At 40.3% G+C, this 18,062-nt stretch overlaps 1 protein-coding gene and 1 long non-coding RNA gene across 2 annotated transcripts in view; one reads left to right on the top strand and one right to left on the bottom strand.

Moving 5' to 3' along the window:
- KISS1R (KISS1 receptor) overlaps positions 1 to 7,234 on the bottom strand; it is a 71,906-nt gene extending 64,672 nt beyond the window's left edge. The window contains exons 1-2 of the mRNA XM_053468507.1: positions 7,207 to 7,234; positions 6,077 to 6,346 (exon numbers count right to left, since the gene is read on the bottom strand). Of these exons, the coding sequence (XP_053324482.1) occupies positions 6,077 to 6,346; positions 7,207 to 7,234 (298 nt within the window). The remainder of the gene's footprint in view (positions 1 to 6,076; positions 6,347 to 7,206) is intronic.
- Positions 7,235 to 11,044: 3,810 nt separating this feature from the next.
- LOC128492133 (uncharacterized) overlaps positions 11,045 to 18,062 on the top strand; it is a 137,398-nt gene continuing 130,380 nt past the window's right edge. Inside the window, exon 1 of the long non-coding RNA XR_008354065.1 lies at positions 11,045 to 11,078. This is a non-coding gene — a long non-coding RNA (uncharacterized LOC128492133). The remainder of the gene's footprint in view (positions 11,079 to 18,062) is intronic.

Below are 18,062 nucleotides of genomic sequence, written 5' to 3'. Positions count from 1 at the left end.
TTTAGTACAGGCTAAATTGTAGATCAATGACGCTGCTCAAACTAGATTTCACTATAACATTTTGAAGTTTTTTTTATTTACAAACTTAAAATTCACATGTCTCCTTTAGTTTGCTAAGAAAGAAGAAAAACACTCAAACTGTAGGTGACTATTATGTTTTAAACAACAGATAGATAAGGCCTAATGAAAAACTACCTCTGTAGAAAGACATCAAAAGGGAATTCAATGGACTTTGTAACAGAAAGTGGATATTACAGTATTGGTCTCAGAGAAGATAGTGAACAAACCATAATATAGAGCAAAATGTAGGGTAACATAAGCTTCCAAGACCTTAGCGATCTCTTCTTCAGATGTAATAAGAAAACTAGAAATTGGACTCTAGAAAGACATGGAGCCATAAAATGAGATTTAGCTGTAGGCAAGCAGAGATAATGCAAATACAGTTCATGTATTAGTTAACAGGCATTATATAAATAAAGCATGAAAAGGGTGGATTTTAAAACACAATATTCACATGTGTATTTTTCATAGTAGTGATAATTTCAGTGGTCTGTTTTTTCGTATTCCTACTAGAAAATCCATGTAACTGCCTTCTATTGTGAATACTTAGGAAGTTGGGGAAACTTATATATCTTGCTTTCCATTTATCTATTTTTTCTCATGTTATTTTCTATAATATACAGTTAATATACAGTTAACAGGGGCATAACTAGAAACCACTGGGCCCTTGTGCGAAAATTGCTCCAGGGCCCCCCAACTTCAACAGCTGGTCTGTGCCATCATTGCCCCTAGTGCCTCTTTCAACATACACTCTGGCACACATATGTAAGCACATTTACACATATTGCACACACACTCTTACTCACTAACACACACATACACATTCATTCTAACGCACACTCCATCTCAGCCAACTTACACATACATGCTCACACACACATCTACACATGCATGCTCATGCTCACACACCCAATTACACATCCATGCTCACACACCCAATTATACATGAAATTATACATACATACATACATATATACATAAATTTCCACCCGCCCTCGCATACCTCTCCCCTCTCCAGCAGCATCCTGTCTGGGTGCTCCCACACAGTGTGCAAGCAGCCTCGGTTTCACCGCAGGGTTACGTGACCCGGATACCTTCCTGTCTCCCGGTGCCAGTTCAAAACAGTTTACATTACATGCAAATAAAGACCATACAGCATTAATATAAAGTACACAATGAGTGGAGTGAATAAAATGCATTAGGCATTCTTAAAATTGTATGGCCTGAACATTAATATAGCTGAATCGGTTGTAAAGATAATGGAGTCAAAGTTGATACTTTGTATTCAACTTTTTATTCAACATTGAAAGAAAATCATAAGGTCATATAAGCTTTCTAAAACAATAATTCACATATTTATTTATATCACACAAATCACTTCCGCTTAGGGGCGCTTATGTGAGGTATGTATATAGGAAACAAAAACAAAAAACAACAATAATAGTATAGCCTGTAGTAACCGATCAATCTAGTTAGTATGGTAATTATAGCACTCCCAGTAGAGTGATATTCTTGCTCTTCTCAGTTACTTGGAATCTGAGTAGAAAATGACAAAACGAAAAGAGAAAAAAATTGTGCAATACTTTCTCTCTGATGTGTAATTAAATGATAAAATTGCTTATGCGCTTTCAGTGAAGATGTAAAACCGGCGTCTCCCAGGATATCTGGATAATCCTCAGGTGTTGTTAATTGGTGTTGCTATTTGGTCTCCAAGCACAAAACTTGGTTGAGTAAAAGTGCCCGTCCAGTAAGAGAACAGAAAGGGTTAAGTCCCAAAAATACAAATTCTCATAGGCTTGCCAAAAAAACAGGAATGAGGGATATACCCTTAATAAAGTGCTAATGCCATAGATGGAAAATAATTATGTACTGGTAAATTTATTGTGGGACTAGCCCTTAAATGGTTAAAAAAACTGTTATATAAATGTAGGTATGGACAATAAATAAAAAACAAATATATAAATATATATAAAAAATTAAAAGTTCAGATAAGAGTCCTTTTCTCAATGTGCAAAACCTCAACGCACTTCGCCTGTACCGGCTTCCTCAGGAGGTAAAAAAAAAGTCACACAAATCACACAACAAATAGGGATACCCAGATATGTTTTTTTTTTTTTGCCAGGTGTGCGCCTCTAACAATTTAATTGATGCTTTACCACAATCAAATCATCTTCACCCAAGCAGTCCCTAACATTCTGTTCCCAGTGTTATTGAAAGCATGGCAACCACACTGTGGACAGATTGTCACCAAAATCACCACATAGAAGGACTAGGTTGAGCACTAATTGCTTTTTTAAGCTAGTGAATCTGAGCTGTAGTTTAAGCTCGAAAAAAAAAAGGTTTTTACTTCAGTTAACATGTTAGCTGTGCATGCATCCTAGAGGCTGCTCAGATTTGGCTCAGACTTAAAATTGGCTCGGAATTCCATCCATTAACACACACAGTACCAGAGAGCTGAAATTACTACTCTGGCACTGCAGGGTTTGTTTGTTTTTTTAATCTGACCTACTTACAATTTGTGGAGAGGACAAGCTACCTCATCCCCTCTACCTCCCTCTCATCTCCTCAACTGCCCTTTCAGTTGCCTCAGCCCCCTATCTGCTCCCTCACCAACCTTCAGCAACATCAGCCCCATAACCTACCCTCTTAATATCACTTAATTCCCTAGATGTTTCTGGTGCAAGTGGTGGGCTGAAGATGGTAGTTGTCGGTGAGGGGTCAGAGGGCAGATGAGAGGGGGAGGGGAAGTTGAGGTGGCTTAAGCAGGCATATGGGGGCTGAGGTGGTTGAATGGGGCAGTTGAAGCCTGAGGTGCAGCTGGCGGTCAGGAGGCAGAATGGGGCTAAAGAAGGCAAGTGAGGGTGGAGACATAGGGGCTGAGGTGGCTAAAGAGTGGAGATGGGAGACTGAGGGGGTGGAATGGGGCTAAAGGAGTTCACATGGGGTGGCTAAAATGAGCAGACCTTGGGGTGAGGTGGCTGACAGGGGCTAGTAGGAGGTGAGGCGAAAGATGAGGGCATAGGTGGTTGAAGAGGATTCCCAGACAAGATTTAACAAAGGTAAGTCATGAGTTATTAGAAGTGTATAAATGTATATGGTATGGAATTGTATATATGGATGGATGTGTGTGTAAAAGTATATGTGTACATACCACAGCATATGTGATGGGCAGTCTTTATTTCAATGTATGTGATGATCAGTTTTGGTTAGAGCACAGCACATGGCAGGGCTTAACAAGTTCCAGGATACGTGTGTCATCGCATATGTGTAGTGTATGAAGTGTTCATTTATTGTCAAAATTGATATTTTAAAAGATGTCATGTGTCCAACCCACTTACTTTGCACCTTAGTGATGGGAAACCTCCCTACATTTCTTACATGCAATTAGATTGGACTTATAATTTTAGTCTACGTATATCTTAAAAAACAAAACAAAAAAAAAACTAAGGGAAATTAAATGGCAAAAAAACAAGAAACGGAGTTTCTCGCTTTCATGGAAAAAAGCTAGGAAATACAAAATGTTTTTTAAACTAAGCTTGCTAATGATATAAGACATGGCATCATGTAGGCATAGAGATGAGACCATAAATAACATAATCAATTGTCTTACAAATGGCATTACTGGTGACAGCATAAATAACACAATACATTTTATCACAAATCACCTTATCAGTGGCACCACTAGTAACATCAAAGATCCAGCACAAGTACTCTCACCTAGTACCACACATCATCTGGCAACACTACCTTTACACTTATTTAAAGCTATTGTAGCACTTCTGTTCAATCCGGAGCACTGATAGTGTACCAATGATGTAAATGCACATTCAGTTTTAAAATTGTACTTCACAACACCTCAGAGAATGGCAGCGCATCAACCTACATAGGTACCCTCATGTTTGTAATGATGCACAATAACCAGTCAATGGTAAAAAAAAATGGGTTTAATTTAACATAATAATCCGTGTAATCTAATATCAGAACAGTGCTCCTGATAGCCCTCTGTCATAATAATGCTCTCCTGGGAGTTCAGCAGCACACCGACATGCTAGAAGTAAATAATCACATAATTCAACATTCAACATCATCTTTCAGTGCTATTGAGTATATCATTTGTAATGCAATCACTATGATGTCATCATTATGTCATTGGTGATGCCATTTGTGATGTCATGTCAAAAGCACATAGGGAAGCAAACTTAATTTTGTATTAAGTTTAGCATTAACAAAAGTGTTTTGACATTGAAAATATATCTGTGTTTGTCTGAACACCAGACCATCGCTTTGTTGCACATCCCATTCTGAAATCATGGGCATCAATATGGAATTGGCTCCCCCTTTGTGTGAATCTGTATAGGTTTTGATTAACGCTTTACCTTCAATAAAGTAAATGATCATTTAAAAGCTGCCCTTTATGGTTACTGACATTGCCTTTCCGTTATATTACAAGTGGTTGCATCATCTGAAACATTCAAAAATGGCAAAAATAAAAGAAATAGACAGGGCCAAATACTTTTTCACAACACTGGTGTACGATGGTCAGGTGTCTTAGAGCCCCTAAACGTTTATATTTATACATCACTAGAACAAGCTGAGAAGGCGAGACACCTTCTTGAAACAAAACACTCTTAATTTTGCTATAGATATTTGATTATTACTAATCCAGCTTTTCATGTACACAATTAAGTTACATTTTGTTGAAGCAGTAACTCTGCATAGTGAATAACAAGCTGATTACTACTTATTATGCAGAAGAAACCACTGGAATTCAGCACAAGGTATAATACATGAAAAATATAACACCCCTAAATTAATCAGTCAGACATGTCTCTATATGTTTCAGTTGTGATACATTTTATTTACATTTCATGAGACCTATATTTAGTAACAGGTGAAGCAGCACAGTCATGCAGTCACTAATGCCTCATACATCCCCACTAAGGAAAAATTCATATTAAAGTGCTTTGGAAGTACTTTAATAATCATTCTTAATCAATTTAAAAAAACTCCGAGGGCTGCAGCCAAATGCCCCCCTTGGCTGCAGCATTTCCCATTAGCTTGGCTGCTTGGTGGTGAGTATCCCGCGCATTCACACAGATTCATAAAGTGATTTCTGCGTATTCACACTATTTACCGTATTTGCATGCAGGAAATGTTAATTTAAAGGACATTGTTATCACATGCATTAAAGTGCATAAAATGGCTTGAGCTTGCCAATGATTGGGATTTCTTGGCAGAAAGCCATAAAATCATTCATTAAAGGTTTTATTTAAAGATGCAGCATGCTAACCATCATTTTATTCTCTCCCCTAGAGGTTTAATTACTTAAAAACAATACTGAAACCTTAAGTTGGCATGACAACTGCCTAGAAATGTCTGCTTTTGTTTCACATACCATTTTGCAAATGTTCTGTGCAAAAATATGAATGAGACAATATTTTACATGATGGAATATTTTTTGGAGGGATGAGTTTGGGCATCCACCAATAATAGAAATTATGTTACTCATGCAGTAGTTAAGAATATAATTAAAAAAAACCCTTTACAGGTGAAACTATAACAATCTGATCACCTGCAGCACAATGCAGAAGTATATGTTAGAATATTTAGGTTTGCTCAACTGCTTTCAAATTATTTTCCAACTCCCACCATTCCTTCCTCCTCACCCAGCCATATTTTCTATATAGACACTTCTCTCCTGCTCTATGACTTCTCTGTGAGAAACTACCATTACATGGATGCACATACATACAGTAATAGTCTCTGGCTTGGTAAAGGCAATATTGAAAAATATATAAAAGTCATTCAGAAGTCATGCAGATATATCAATTCTAAAGATGTTAGTTAGTCCGTGTTAGTGTGTGCCTCGTTGAGACTTCAAGCGGAAATGTCTCAAAAGCATAGGAAAGTGATGTCAGGCAAGAGAGGAGGGCAGATAAAGAAGGGCAGTGATGCAGAAGAATTAAAGAAATTAAACAAGCAAGCATAGTGTCCTTCTAAAAATCCTTTCTCTTACCTATATAGAAGTTGGTAACTGTTCTCATTTGCTTATGCTTGGAGATCACGTAGATAACCAAAGAGTTTCCAGCCAGCCCCACCAGCATTAGTATAGCAAAGAACAGAGGTACTAGCCAGGCGTCCACCAGCTGAGGAGGTCTTGGAGGATCCCTAAAATACTCTGAGTGATTCCTGCAGATGTAGGATGTCCCCTCAATGCACGAGTCATTAAATACCAGCATGGAGTAATTATCCATGTCAGGGGTGTCTTCTGTGATGGTCTTTAGCACTGAGAGTCAAAGGGGATACTGGTTCTTAACACGGTTCGGCTGCTACCTGCTGCAGATCCAGAGACAGGTCGGGGTAGTACTCGATGACTTCTCAAACATTAGGTCCAGGGCTTCCTTTTCCCAAAGTCCTTCAAGCTGACCAGGACGAATGATGTGAACTCTCTTGGGAACGCTCTAAAGAGAGCTTAATAAACGCCCCCTCTTTGGTGGAAAAAAAGTCTCAGAGCGTATAGTCCTCTTGAAAATAACCCGTTGATCGCCAGTCATTGTCCTATAACCATGTGCTTCTTAGAGCGCTTTTAAAAAGAGTGAGTTGATCACAGACGACTCCTGATCATAATCTTCGCATTCTTATGATTGGAATCCGAAATGTGCATGAGCCTGAGAATTGAAGCGGACTGTCAGGCTGGGAATGATGTGATCCTTCTTCAGAGTATTGGGAGTTGTGCTTACCGCTTAGTTTACCGAATCCTATTATTACGAGCCATTCTACTGGGAGATGAATGGGTATAGTAAAGGATGAAGGCTTCAAGAATACGACGATGAGTGTAGATGATGGATTCTGTGTAATCGTGCTATGGATCGTGAGCTGGTACTCTCATGGATGTCGGGCGATTGCAGCTGCTGGGTAATGCGACGGATGCTGGCTGTTAGGACTTAATAAGAATTGGACGTTGGGTGTTTTTCTGCACTTAAATCGGGAGCTTGGGCGCCGGGGAACTGCTATGAAAAAGTGTGGAAAAGCTGTAATTTTCATACTTTGTAGGAGTTACTATGTACTAAAGGCATTAAACCTATCACGTAATATGGTCACGATATGTTCATTATAACACTGAGATCGAGATTCTGGCTAAAGCACCGATGGTCCAGGAGAAGAGGGAGCCCATGGTGTAAGGTGATACCATCAGAAAAAGAGGCAGCTCGGGTTCCAGCAATTTGTGCTTCTTTTTACTAATATACAGCCGTAGCGAGACGCTGGCAACGTGGAGCTGTCCTTTCAGCACCACATGCTAAGTCTATGGACAGAGAGGGAGAGGAGCCCCTTGCCTTTGCAAGAGCTAATCATACCCCCGCTTCCATAAACCGTGGCGCTGTCGTCACAACTGCTGTGGGCATATTAGACCTGGAGATGTAAATTACGACTGAAAGTCCACCCTACATTGTAATCTAAAAGGATAAGGGAAGAGATTGCCCGTCAGGGGCTCAGTAGGGGTTAACCCAACTTTCATTGTAAATAAACATTGAAATGTGTTCCCTTTAAAACACAACTTTGAATTACAATATAGATACAATGACTATAACAATGCCTAAAGGAGATAAGGAAAAAAGAATTAAACATGTGTAGAGAAAATATACCAGTATATGTATGTTAGGCTAATGAAAAAACCTAACTGGATTGTACTATTTGTCCTGAGTTTAGAAATACACAATCTTTAAATGTTTTTTTATGGGTTTTTTTTGCTATTTCAAACCATTTTTTCCCCAAATCTGGTAATCCTGCCCTCATGTCCTATTTGGGACATCTTTGAAGGGGGCAATTTAATTCACCCCATCACACCATATTTTGAAAATTAGACACCCCAAGGTATTTCAAATGCTGGTAATGTTCTCAATTTACTGTCATCCTTTGTATATATGTCACTTCACAATGACAACCAAATTATGTCCAACAACATCTCCCCAGTAAATTGCCTACCCATGCATACCTATGCACGGGTTTGTCAGGTTATTTGGGGGCTACAATGCCACATTTGGCAGGTGTGTATATTTTAGTTTGTAATTTGTACATCTGGTCTTCCTGCATCCATGTCCTATTTGGGCCTGGACAATTCAATTTACCCTATGAAAGGATACTTTTTTTCTAAACTAGACACTCAGTGGTTATTTGAAATGCTAGTGGCAGGAATTTTGGGAAGGTACAGCACTAATTTTGGCATGTGCTCATCAAATACACTTTTTATTTTTTTAACTATTCTTTTTTTATATTTTACTAATCACATTGTGATTAGAAAGCTGGTCTTCATTGACTTGCATGGAGTTCTCAGGAAACACATTTAATTTTTAATAGACACTACCAATCTCTTGCAGTGGCCGCCCTCCAGAGTGTAACACTGTGCCTTGGGGTGTGTTTTTGGTGTCGCTGAATGCCTTGTTATCAAGGCATTTCTGCAACACAGGAGGTGAACATTGATTGCCTGCTTAGCGCTTTTAAATTGGGGGACCGATGCCATATTGTAAATGGTGGATGTTGACGCCCCAGGGAGGGGCCAAGTGGGGCTTCTTCTGCAGTTTTCGGTGTTGCTGAATACCTTGACATCAAGGAATTACAGCAACTGTTTAATCTTATTTAATGACCTGCATCATTGGTTGTTAAAGGAGACACATTTCAATGTTTATTGACAATATAAACTTGAACAGATACACAATAAACTAAACACATGTCTGAATGTGAAATACTGAATCGATTAAAAGGGCTGTTTAATGTACCAGGTAGCGTCAGAAAGAAGAAATAGTATTAAAGTATTTGCAACATTTTAAAAGAATGTTACACATACAGTTATTACTTGAAAATGTACCACACCTACTGCCCAAAGCCCCACCCACTCTGCCCAACCCACAAAATCAGAATAATTTAGCTGGACCTAGTCATTATGGTGCAGATTATATCACAAAATTCACAAATTTACTTGCCATTACACTCCATGGACTTGCCATTGCACCGGAAGGACTTGCTACTGCACCCCTAGGGCTTTCCAATGAAGAGGGCCCTTTAGTTTTGGGGGAGTAGCCAACAGGTGTAGGTTCTATGTTTCTATGTTTCCTGGGATTAAACCCTGCAGCCCAATCTGCCATCACAGGGAGGGCCCAAGCCAAGAATGACTCATTATTTTACAATAGCTCTAATTGGCCTCTTTCAGCAAGATAATACACCTAGCCAAAAAGCAAAGATGCATCAGGAATGGTCTGAGGAACACAACAAGTTCAAGGTTCTAATGTCTTCATGTCAGATACCACATTACACATTCAGAGGTCCAGTGGAGTACATGCCTTGACGGGTTTGGTCTGTTTTGGCTGCAAAAGGGGGACCTACACAATATTAGGCAAGTGGTCATAATGTTATAGATGATCAGTGTATACACACCCACATATACCTAACAAATGACATAAGCCAGAGATGAAGCATATACAGTTGTGGGAAAAAGTATACCCTCTCTGAATTCTATGGTTTTTACATATAAAGACATAATAACAATCATCTGTTTCTAGCAGGTCTAAAAATTAGTAGACTTGTGCATTCGTCTTCGGGCGAACATGGAAACGAACACGAAGAGTGCGTTTTCGTGTTCGTTCCGAAGACACGCCGAAGAGAAGACGGCGGCAGTAAAACGTAGGTGAAGACGAAGACACACACCACGAAGATCTTCGTGATTGTCTTCGTCTACCATTCCCCCCCTTCATCTTACCTTGTCTTGGCTTCGCGGCATCGCGGCAGTTCCTGGAAGTGGAAATCCGCAGGTTCGCCGTCACGGGTTACAGGGCAGTGCGAATGAGCCTATTGGTCGCCTACAGGGACCTCCTCTGGCATCAACCAATTGGTTGATGCCAGAGAAAGACCCTGCAGGTGACCAATAGGCTCACTCGCACGGTCTTTGTAGCCCCTGACAGTGAACCTATGGATTTCCGCTCCCGTTAACCCCTTCGATGCTGCGTTATCTAACGCAGCATCGAAGGGGTTAACGGGAGCGGAAATCCATAGGTTAAAGGGCCGTGCAAGCGACCAATAGGCTCACTTGCACGGCCCCTTAACCCTTTAAAAAAGTTAACCCCTAACTAATTGAACAGGGAGGGAGACCAGTGGCATCGGCAGTGCCGATGCCACTGGTCTCCCTCCCTGTTCAATTAGTTAAATGTCCGTACGAGCGACTTTATTGGTCGCTCGTACGGACATTTAACCCGGCACAGACTAACTAATTGAACAGGGAGGGAGACCAGTGGCATCGGTCTCCCTCCCTGTTCAATTAGTTAAAGACCAGTGGCACCGGCAGGGCAAGTTGCAGCATTGGGATTTTAAACCCCCAATGCTGCAATTTACCCTGCCGATGCCACTGGTCTCCCTCCCTGTACAGATAGTTAAATGTCCGTACGGGCGACTTTATTGTTCGCTCGTACGGACATTTAATTAATTGAACAGGGAGGGAGACCAGTGGGATGTGCCGGGTAAGTTCTAGCATTGGGGTTTTAAAAGTCTGCACGAGCGACCAACAGAGTCGCTCGTGCAGACTTTTAAAATCCCAATGCTGCAACTTACCCAGCAGATCCCGCTGGTCTCCCTGTTCTATCAGTTAATAAATGATAGAACAGGGAGACCAGCGGGATCTGCCGAACAATTACGGCACCAGGAGTATAACAGTCTGTACGAGCGACCCTATTGGTCGCCAGCAGGGGGCTCGTCTGCCATCAACCAATGGCAGACGAGCCCCCTGCTGACGACCAATAGAGTTGCTCATACGGACATTTAAACTCCTGGCGCCAGAGCGGCTTTAACCCCGTTTTAACCCCTTAACCGGGGAAAACGAAGAAAACCCGAACACGAAGAATGTCCGCGAATATTCGCCCGAAGAGAAGACAGGACCAGGCGAATATTCGCGGAATACGAAGTTTTTTTTTTTGCCGAAGACGAGCACGAAGACGAACACAAAGAGCCCCCTGGTGCCCAAGTCTAAAAATTAGGTAAATACAACCTCAGATGAACAACAACACGTGACCTATTGCACAATGTCATGATTTATTCAACAAAAAAGCAGTTGTTGCTGCCTATCAATGGTTATAATACCATTTCCAAACAATTTACAGTCCATCATTATACAGTGAGAAAGATTATTCAAAAGTGGAAAACATTCAAGACAGTTTCCAATGTTCTCAGGGGTGACCATCACAGAGTGATCCCCGATCTTCATGACACTGCGTTTGTAAGGATGAGTTAGGAGAAGGGAGAAGACTTCACGACAGGAAATTGAACAGATAATAATGGTCCTGCCACAGTTTGTTCCCCATCTCAGTGTCCGTGAAATTAATTTTGTGAAATGAAGCTAAATATTGCCAACAAAATTATGTTGAATGGCAAGCAAAAGTATATAAGTTGCTTTATGTAAGCTGGGGAGAGCAGGACCCTCTTCTTGGTCTTCTGTGCCAGAATGATTTAATGTGTATTAATATTAGTCAATTTTGTATAGTGTCAGTTTTAATGTTCTTGTTAATTTCCACTGCCCCCTAATGTAATAGTGCTATGGAACCTGATGTGACATTACTGTTTTAATGTCAACCATGTATGTAGCACATGGCTGGAAAAGTGTGCACACTATTTAACAAAAAAATATAAAACTGAACGTTAATGCCACTTTAACACCCACAAGCCTATAGGGGGCATATGTGGCATATGTTTAATCCCCTCATTTTAAGAACAGCGTGGTTAGGGTAAACATGCATACAATATGTGCCGCTCATAGGCTTGTCATTAAACTCTGTGCATATCAATACTCTTCTTCCAGTAAACAATTAAAAAGTACAATGTTACCATTAAATATGTATAAACCAATTCACCCTCTTCCATTGACATTCTTTTGTTGTTCTATGACTACGCTTCTGGAACCTATTTTCTTTATGATTTTATTATTTATTCTCATCAAGGCCACATACTTTCTGTTAACGCTGTGAGCCTCTGTAACAGTCCTTAGCGTTTGAACATCTTAATGAAATCCATAGTTGTAGTTATGTCATTGCATTTTTATTGCATTTATTTTAAAAAAAAAATGAGCACAATCACAATACACTAGCAGTGGTTGAAACTGTAAAAAATGTCATGAGTAAATAAACAATTTACACAGTAAAACAATACGACAGTAAAGTCAAAATGTTTATTGTTAATTCTTCTTAAAAATATGTTACATAGTTTTCTTACTTAGCATAAATTACTTAATATGGTTTGCCCACCCAACCTATATCTATGAATGGTATGATGCTTTTCATGCTACAAAGTTGGACATCACATTGCCATGCTAAACACAAAAGGCTTTGGGATATTTGAAAATTGACATGAATAAAGCAATAGCATTGGGAAAAAATAGATCTATCACATTATGCCTCATTATTTCATTAACGGCTCTCTTAGCATAATTTTCACAGGGCTACAACTGTTTACAGCTTAATGGGAGAACCTGTATTCTCAGTTAAGGTACATCGTACCCAAGCTGCATACAAAGCCTTGGGGCAAATGTCCTGTTCGCCCTCTTTTGAATGTAATGATCCAACTACAAGGGGTAATACCCAAATTAGCAATAGTTTACAGTAGAACTAGAATACATTGCACATTTTGTAATATTTTGTATTGCTTACCTTGCAATATAGGTAAAAACAAACCTGCCCAACCAAAATGCCCCATTGCTCTTCAGGAAGCTTCTTAACCCCTTAAGGACAATGGTCGGTCCCTAAACCCATAAAAAACAATGCACATTGCTATTGTTTCACAAAAGCAGTAAATACATAGTAAGGCTATAGGAAAACATCAAAGTAACCAATAGGCAGAACGTATTCTTCAAATCCTCTATTTGGTTTAAACTTTGGATGGGGTTTTATTGAGATGAATTAAAAAGGGGATCTTTTTGTCATTTAGCTCAGGGGCTGCCATATTTCCAGATTCGGGAAACCTTAGAGCTTAGCAGTGCCATTCAGTGATTCATTTCCTTGGTGAGGAATGTAGCCATGACAAATTAGATGGGATTCTTCAAACTTGTGGTACTTTCATATAGAGGCAAGCTAAGCAATATATGGCCATATACTGTGACTGAATCCCCAGTATGTATGCTTTTTTGTCATAAAAGTACATATGTTGGACTAAATGCCATGGATAGACTCTATAGGGTAAACAATGAACCCATATATGCTCACAGCCCCCCCAAGGGCGTAAGGTAGATCTATGTAACACATGTGGTTCAAGGAAAAGGAGAACTCCATCTAAATTACTTCTTAGTGCTTCTTGGTGTACAAGTGAGCACTAAGTGGTGTAACTAATGATACCTGCTATTATAAACCTTTGCAATTATATATTATACACACTCTCAAGTATTTTTTTTTTACCTTGTCATTGATATTTTAGTGAGAAAAATTACCTAGGGTTGTTGAAAACATTTTTTTTGCAATCTGTACACAGAAGTAGTGACATGGTGGCTATAAACTGCTTAATTGCTTACCAAAATTATCAAATGACCTTGAGGTGCATTCCTTCTCCACACAAAATTCCAGCTTTTATTAAATAACGAAGAAAAGACTAAACAGAAATAGACAGACACAGGCGTAGACTTTCTGAACTACATCTGACTAAATAACCCATAACCAACATTTACTTCCACAAGCATCCCCAAAGGCAATGATGCCTAGGTATGGAGTAAGAAATGTAACTTAAAAATATAAATCTTTGTGAAGAATAAGAGATGTCATATAGTGACAGGCCCGGACTGGTCATCTGGCACACCAGTCAAATAACAATAAGCAGCTGCAAGCTACTCAAGCACAAAAAAACATTCCCAGCTGCCTGACTAAAATCCTTTTCCACATAATCTCAGTTGATCATTTACAATATTTATCCTAATTGGCCATTGGTCTTCATAGAATGCAGATTAATAAAGACCCTTAACAAGCGCTTATATTTTAGACACCTGCAGGCTGTCAGACATGCGATATATGCTCCTGTAATCCCTGCATGGGCTGTTTCAGCAAGTACCCTTCAAACCATATCACAGTTATATAAAATGTAGTAGGATTCCTGTACGTGGATGCACATGCAATCCATTTTTTTTTTACTGTAAACGAGTAGTCTCTTGAATTTCGGTCATTATTGGCCAAAAGTTGCACAAACAATGAGCATGGTAGAATAACCAGGTTACTTTTAGATTGCAAGCTTTATGAATGCATTTCATCAGGCTGGGGATTCATATATGATTAAATTAAGTGCATCAGAATGCAGTGCTATCCGGACAAATATATTGAAAGTTTATACACTTATAGATTTAAGGTGTATTCTCATTGAAACATATTCAGTTGGTCACTGTGCAGTTGGCATTCTGCAAAGCTGGCCCTTACATGGAACCTAGGCTGTACTTTGACAGAGACAGCAAATTGCTGCCCCAAGATATATTCTTTCTGAGTAGATGTGTGGAGAAAGAGCAGCATTTCTGAACCTCTCTTTCTCTGTAGTGATGTCCATTCTTTTGATCCGATTTTTTTCAGTGATCCGGGTGAATTGGTTCAGTAGACTGAACGATTCATTTGTAGCAGTTCAGTCTGTGAACCATGCAGTTGTAACCTGATCCTAGAGCAAGTCATCTGCAGAGCAATCAGACACAGACTCCAGGATCAGGTTACAGCTCATTAATTCACAGAGGAACCTGACTCATAGATTCAGAGAGTCGTTCAAAGATTCAAATCTTTCAAAGATTCGAATCATTGAAAGATTCGAATCATTCAAAGATTTGAATCTTACAGAGAGCCAAATCTTAAAGGGATTCGAATCTTACAGAGATTCGAATCATTCAGAGAATATCACTGACACCATACTTTTATAAATAGAAAGGAGTGGCAATGGGGACTGCTTCTCCCCCATTCCTCCAATCAGAGGAGAGGGTGTGCCGAGAACCTCCACCCTTTAATGTAGGTGCATCAGGAGCAGTGGCTTAATGGCAGGGGATCAGGGAAACAGGAACGTAGAGGTTCTGTGACCTTGTGATTAAATGCGAGGCTGCTCACAGCTGCAAGGAAAGCTGTGGTTGAAGTAAGGGGGTGAATAAGTATGCATGCATGGATGTGTATGTGTGTTTGAGCATCGATGTGCAAGTGTGTGACAAGTGTGTGTGAGCCTGGATATGTTTGTGTGTGAGCATGAATGTCTAAGAATTTGTGTATGAGCATGGATGTGTATGTGTGAAGGAATGCATGTGTATGTGTATAGGGTGTAAGTGAGTATGTATCTGAGTTATGGGGGTGCCTAAAAATAGGATCTGGGAGGCCAGGTTCACTAAGAAGACATGGGGAGAAAAAAAAAGTAGTAAGCAAAGAAGACTAAGGACATTGCAACAAAAAATTGCTGTGTAAAAATCATGGTTTTGGGGGGGGGGCTTAACAGATTCTCTCACCGGGGCCCTGAGGCTTCTATTTACACCCCCGTCTACAAGTAGAAAAATGGTTAAAAAAATTTCTAAGGTTAAGGGCTAAAAATGGTGAGAGCCATTGTCTACAAATGAAGACAACTTGGAACAGTGGTGAACTTTCTTAGGAGAGGCTGGCTGCCAGGCCCCGAGGTCCAATCACCTACCTCAGGCTGGTCCCTTCAGACCCACAGTCCTCCATGCTAGGCTGTATCCCCACACATGCCATGTTTGACGGGGCTGTTACAGACCTAGAGTGAGTTGCCTACCAAAATGTTTCCAATCGCATGTTGATAACTCATCCAGGAGCTCACAAAAGAACCCAGACTAACATGTAAAAGACTGATTCTCGATGTCCGGACCAGGTGCCCCAACCAATTTAACTACCCAATAATGAAAAGGCACCAAAAGTGGGATTAAAAAGGCCACTGCCAATGTATTTATTTAACCTAGCCATTGCAAAGCAACCTTAACCAAAACTAGGTACGTTAACAGGGCAATGACTACCAAAAAACTGAACACAAATAAACAAAAATAATTAACATAAATAAATAACAAAACAAAAACTTCCATAAGCTTACCAGGCTATCCTGGTACCACCTGTGACGGGACCGACCTGTACCCCAACCGGGTACTCCCGCCAAATGTTGCTTCCTCCTGCCGGGACACCAACAAGTAATCCATCGTCCAACCTCAGCTCTGTCTGGACCAGCACCTTCAGCTCAGCCACCCATTCCTCTTTGGGCTGCTTCCCCAAGAACGGCATCCGCAACTTCCGCTGGAGCCAAAACCTTTCCTCAAAGGTTGGGAGGCTTTTCCCCTTGTACTTAATTTCCAAGTGGAGAACCTCCCTCCAGAGCTTCAGGCGGGTACAATTCCTCTGGATCAGCCCTGTGTAGCTGACTTCCATTCTCTTTCCTGGAGATAGATCCTGGTGCAAAGGAAGTGTCCCACAGACATGCAACCAATGTGACGGGACCGACCTGTACCCTGACTGCGTACTCCCACCAAACGTTGCTTCCTCCTGCCGGGACACCAACAAGTAACCCCTGCATTCACACACAGAAGTCTCTACAAGGCCTGGGCCCATAGTCGATAGGGAGGAGGCTGGCTCTCAGGCCTCTCCAGGGGCCCCAGTGATGGAGGGTTCTGTCACACCACCTACACAGGGGAGGACATACTCAGATGCTCAACCCCAGACCCGAAAAACAGTCAGTTAAAAAAACAACGTGCCTAGCACGTCATGGTACTAAATTAGCTTAGAAAATTATCTTAGCTCGGTTTCTTCGCTGAAACAATGTTGCTGTAATGCCTTGAGGCATTTAGCAACCATGAAAACTGCAGCAGGGGTCCAGTGTGGCCCCTTCCCCCGGGCGTCAACGTCTGCCATATGTAATATGGCTGCAGATGCTTGATTTTAAAGAGCTTAGGAAGCAATCAATTATATAGATGCATTCAGTGATAAAACCCACCCCTGGAGGCACAGTGACCGCTCCAGAGAGCGGTCGCAAGCGCAATTGTGACAAATATTGCCTTTTGCAAGATGGTGACGCCCATTAAAAAATAAACAAGTTTCCAAGAGTTTGCATTCAACCATGAAAGTCAATGGAGCCCAGCTTTCTAATTATAATGCAATTAGTAAAATATAAAACAATGTTAAAAAATAAATAAATAAAAATTGTTAAAAAAATTAAAATGTGGTACTGTTTGAACTGAAAAAAATGGTTAAAAAATGGTTTGATGGCGTAAATTTAATTGGCCATGGTCAAAGATGTCCCAAATAGAACGCGGGCACAGACTGACCAGATGGGAAAATAGAAAACAATGTGGCCTTTTATTCACCATGTTTTATATTTTTTTTTTTATAGGAAATTAGATGATTTGATCAAAAATTGTATTCAAAGAAAGCCCTTCTTGTGTGGGTGTACTAAAGAGGGTACAACAATAAAAAACAGTCTGGTCCTTAAGGGGTTAAGGTTAGTAATTCCACACTAAGAAAGAAACCATGCAAAAATGGCATCGGTGGGCGAGTTGCAAAGCGAAAACCACTGCTGACCAAAAACCACAAAAAGGTTTCTCACATTTGCCTAAAAAACATTTTGGTAATATTCTGTGGTCTGAGTCAAAAGTGGAACTTTGTGGAAAACATGGGTCCTGTTACATCTGATGTTAGCTAACACACCATTCCACAATAAGAACCCCATACCAGGGTTGCATTGCTGCATCAGGACCTGAGTGAGCTGCCATAAATTATGGAATCATGAATTCTGCTCTCTACCAGATAATCCTGAAGGAGAATGTCCGGCCTTCAATTCGTGACCTAAAACTCAAGCTCAATTGGGTTCTCTAGCAGGACAATAATCCAAAGCAAACAAACAAGCACAGGAGGACTCATTCTCCTCTCAATAGTTTATGGTTGTGAGGCTTTATGAGTTTTAAATGTCCATGTCCTGTACCTGTTGCGGGCTTCATGAAAACACTGGAATGGATAGTCAAAATAGGGCATGGATGTTTCACT

This window comes from Spea bombifrons, chromosome 1, assembly GCF_027358695.1.
Source record: "Spea bombifrons isolate aSpeBom1 chromosome 1, aSpeBom1.2.pri, whole genome shotgun sequence".
In the NCBI taxonomy this organism is placed as follows: domain Eukaryota; kingdom Metazoa; phylum Chordata; class Amphibia; order Anura; family Pelobatidae; genus Spea; species Spea bombifrons.
Note: the sequence above shows the minus strand (reverse complement) of the source record. Positions and strands in the feature narration are given on the sequence as shown.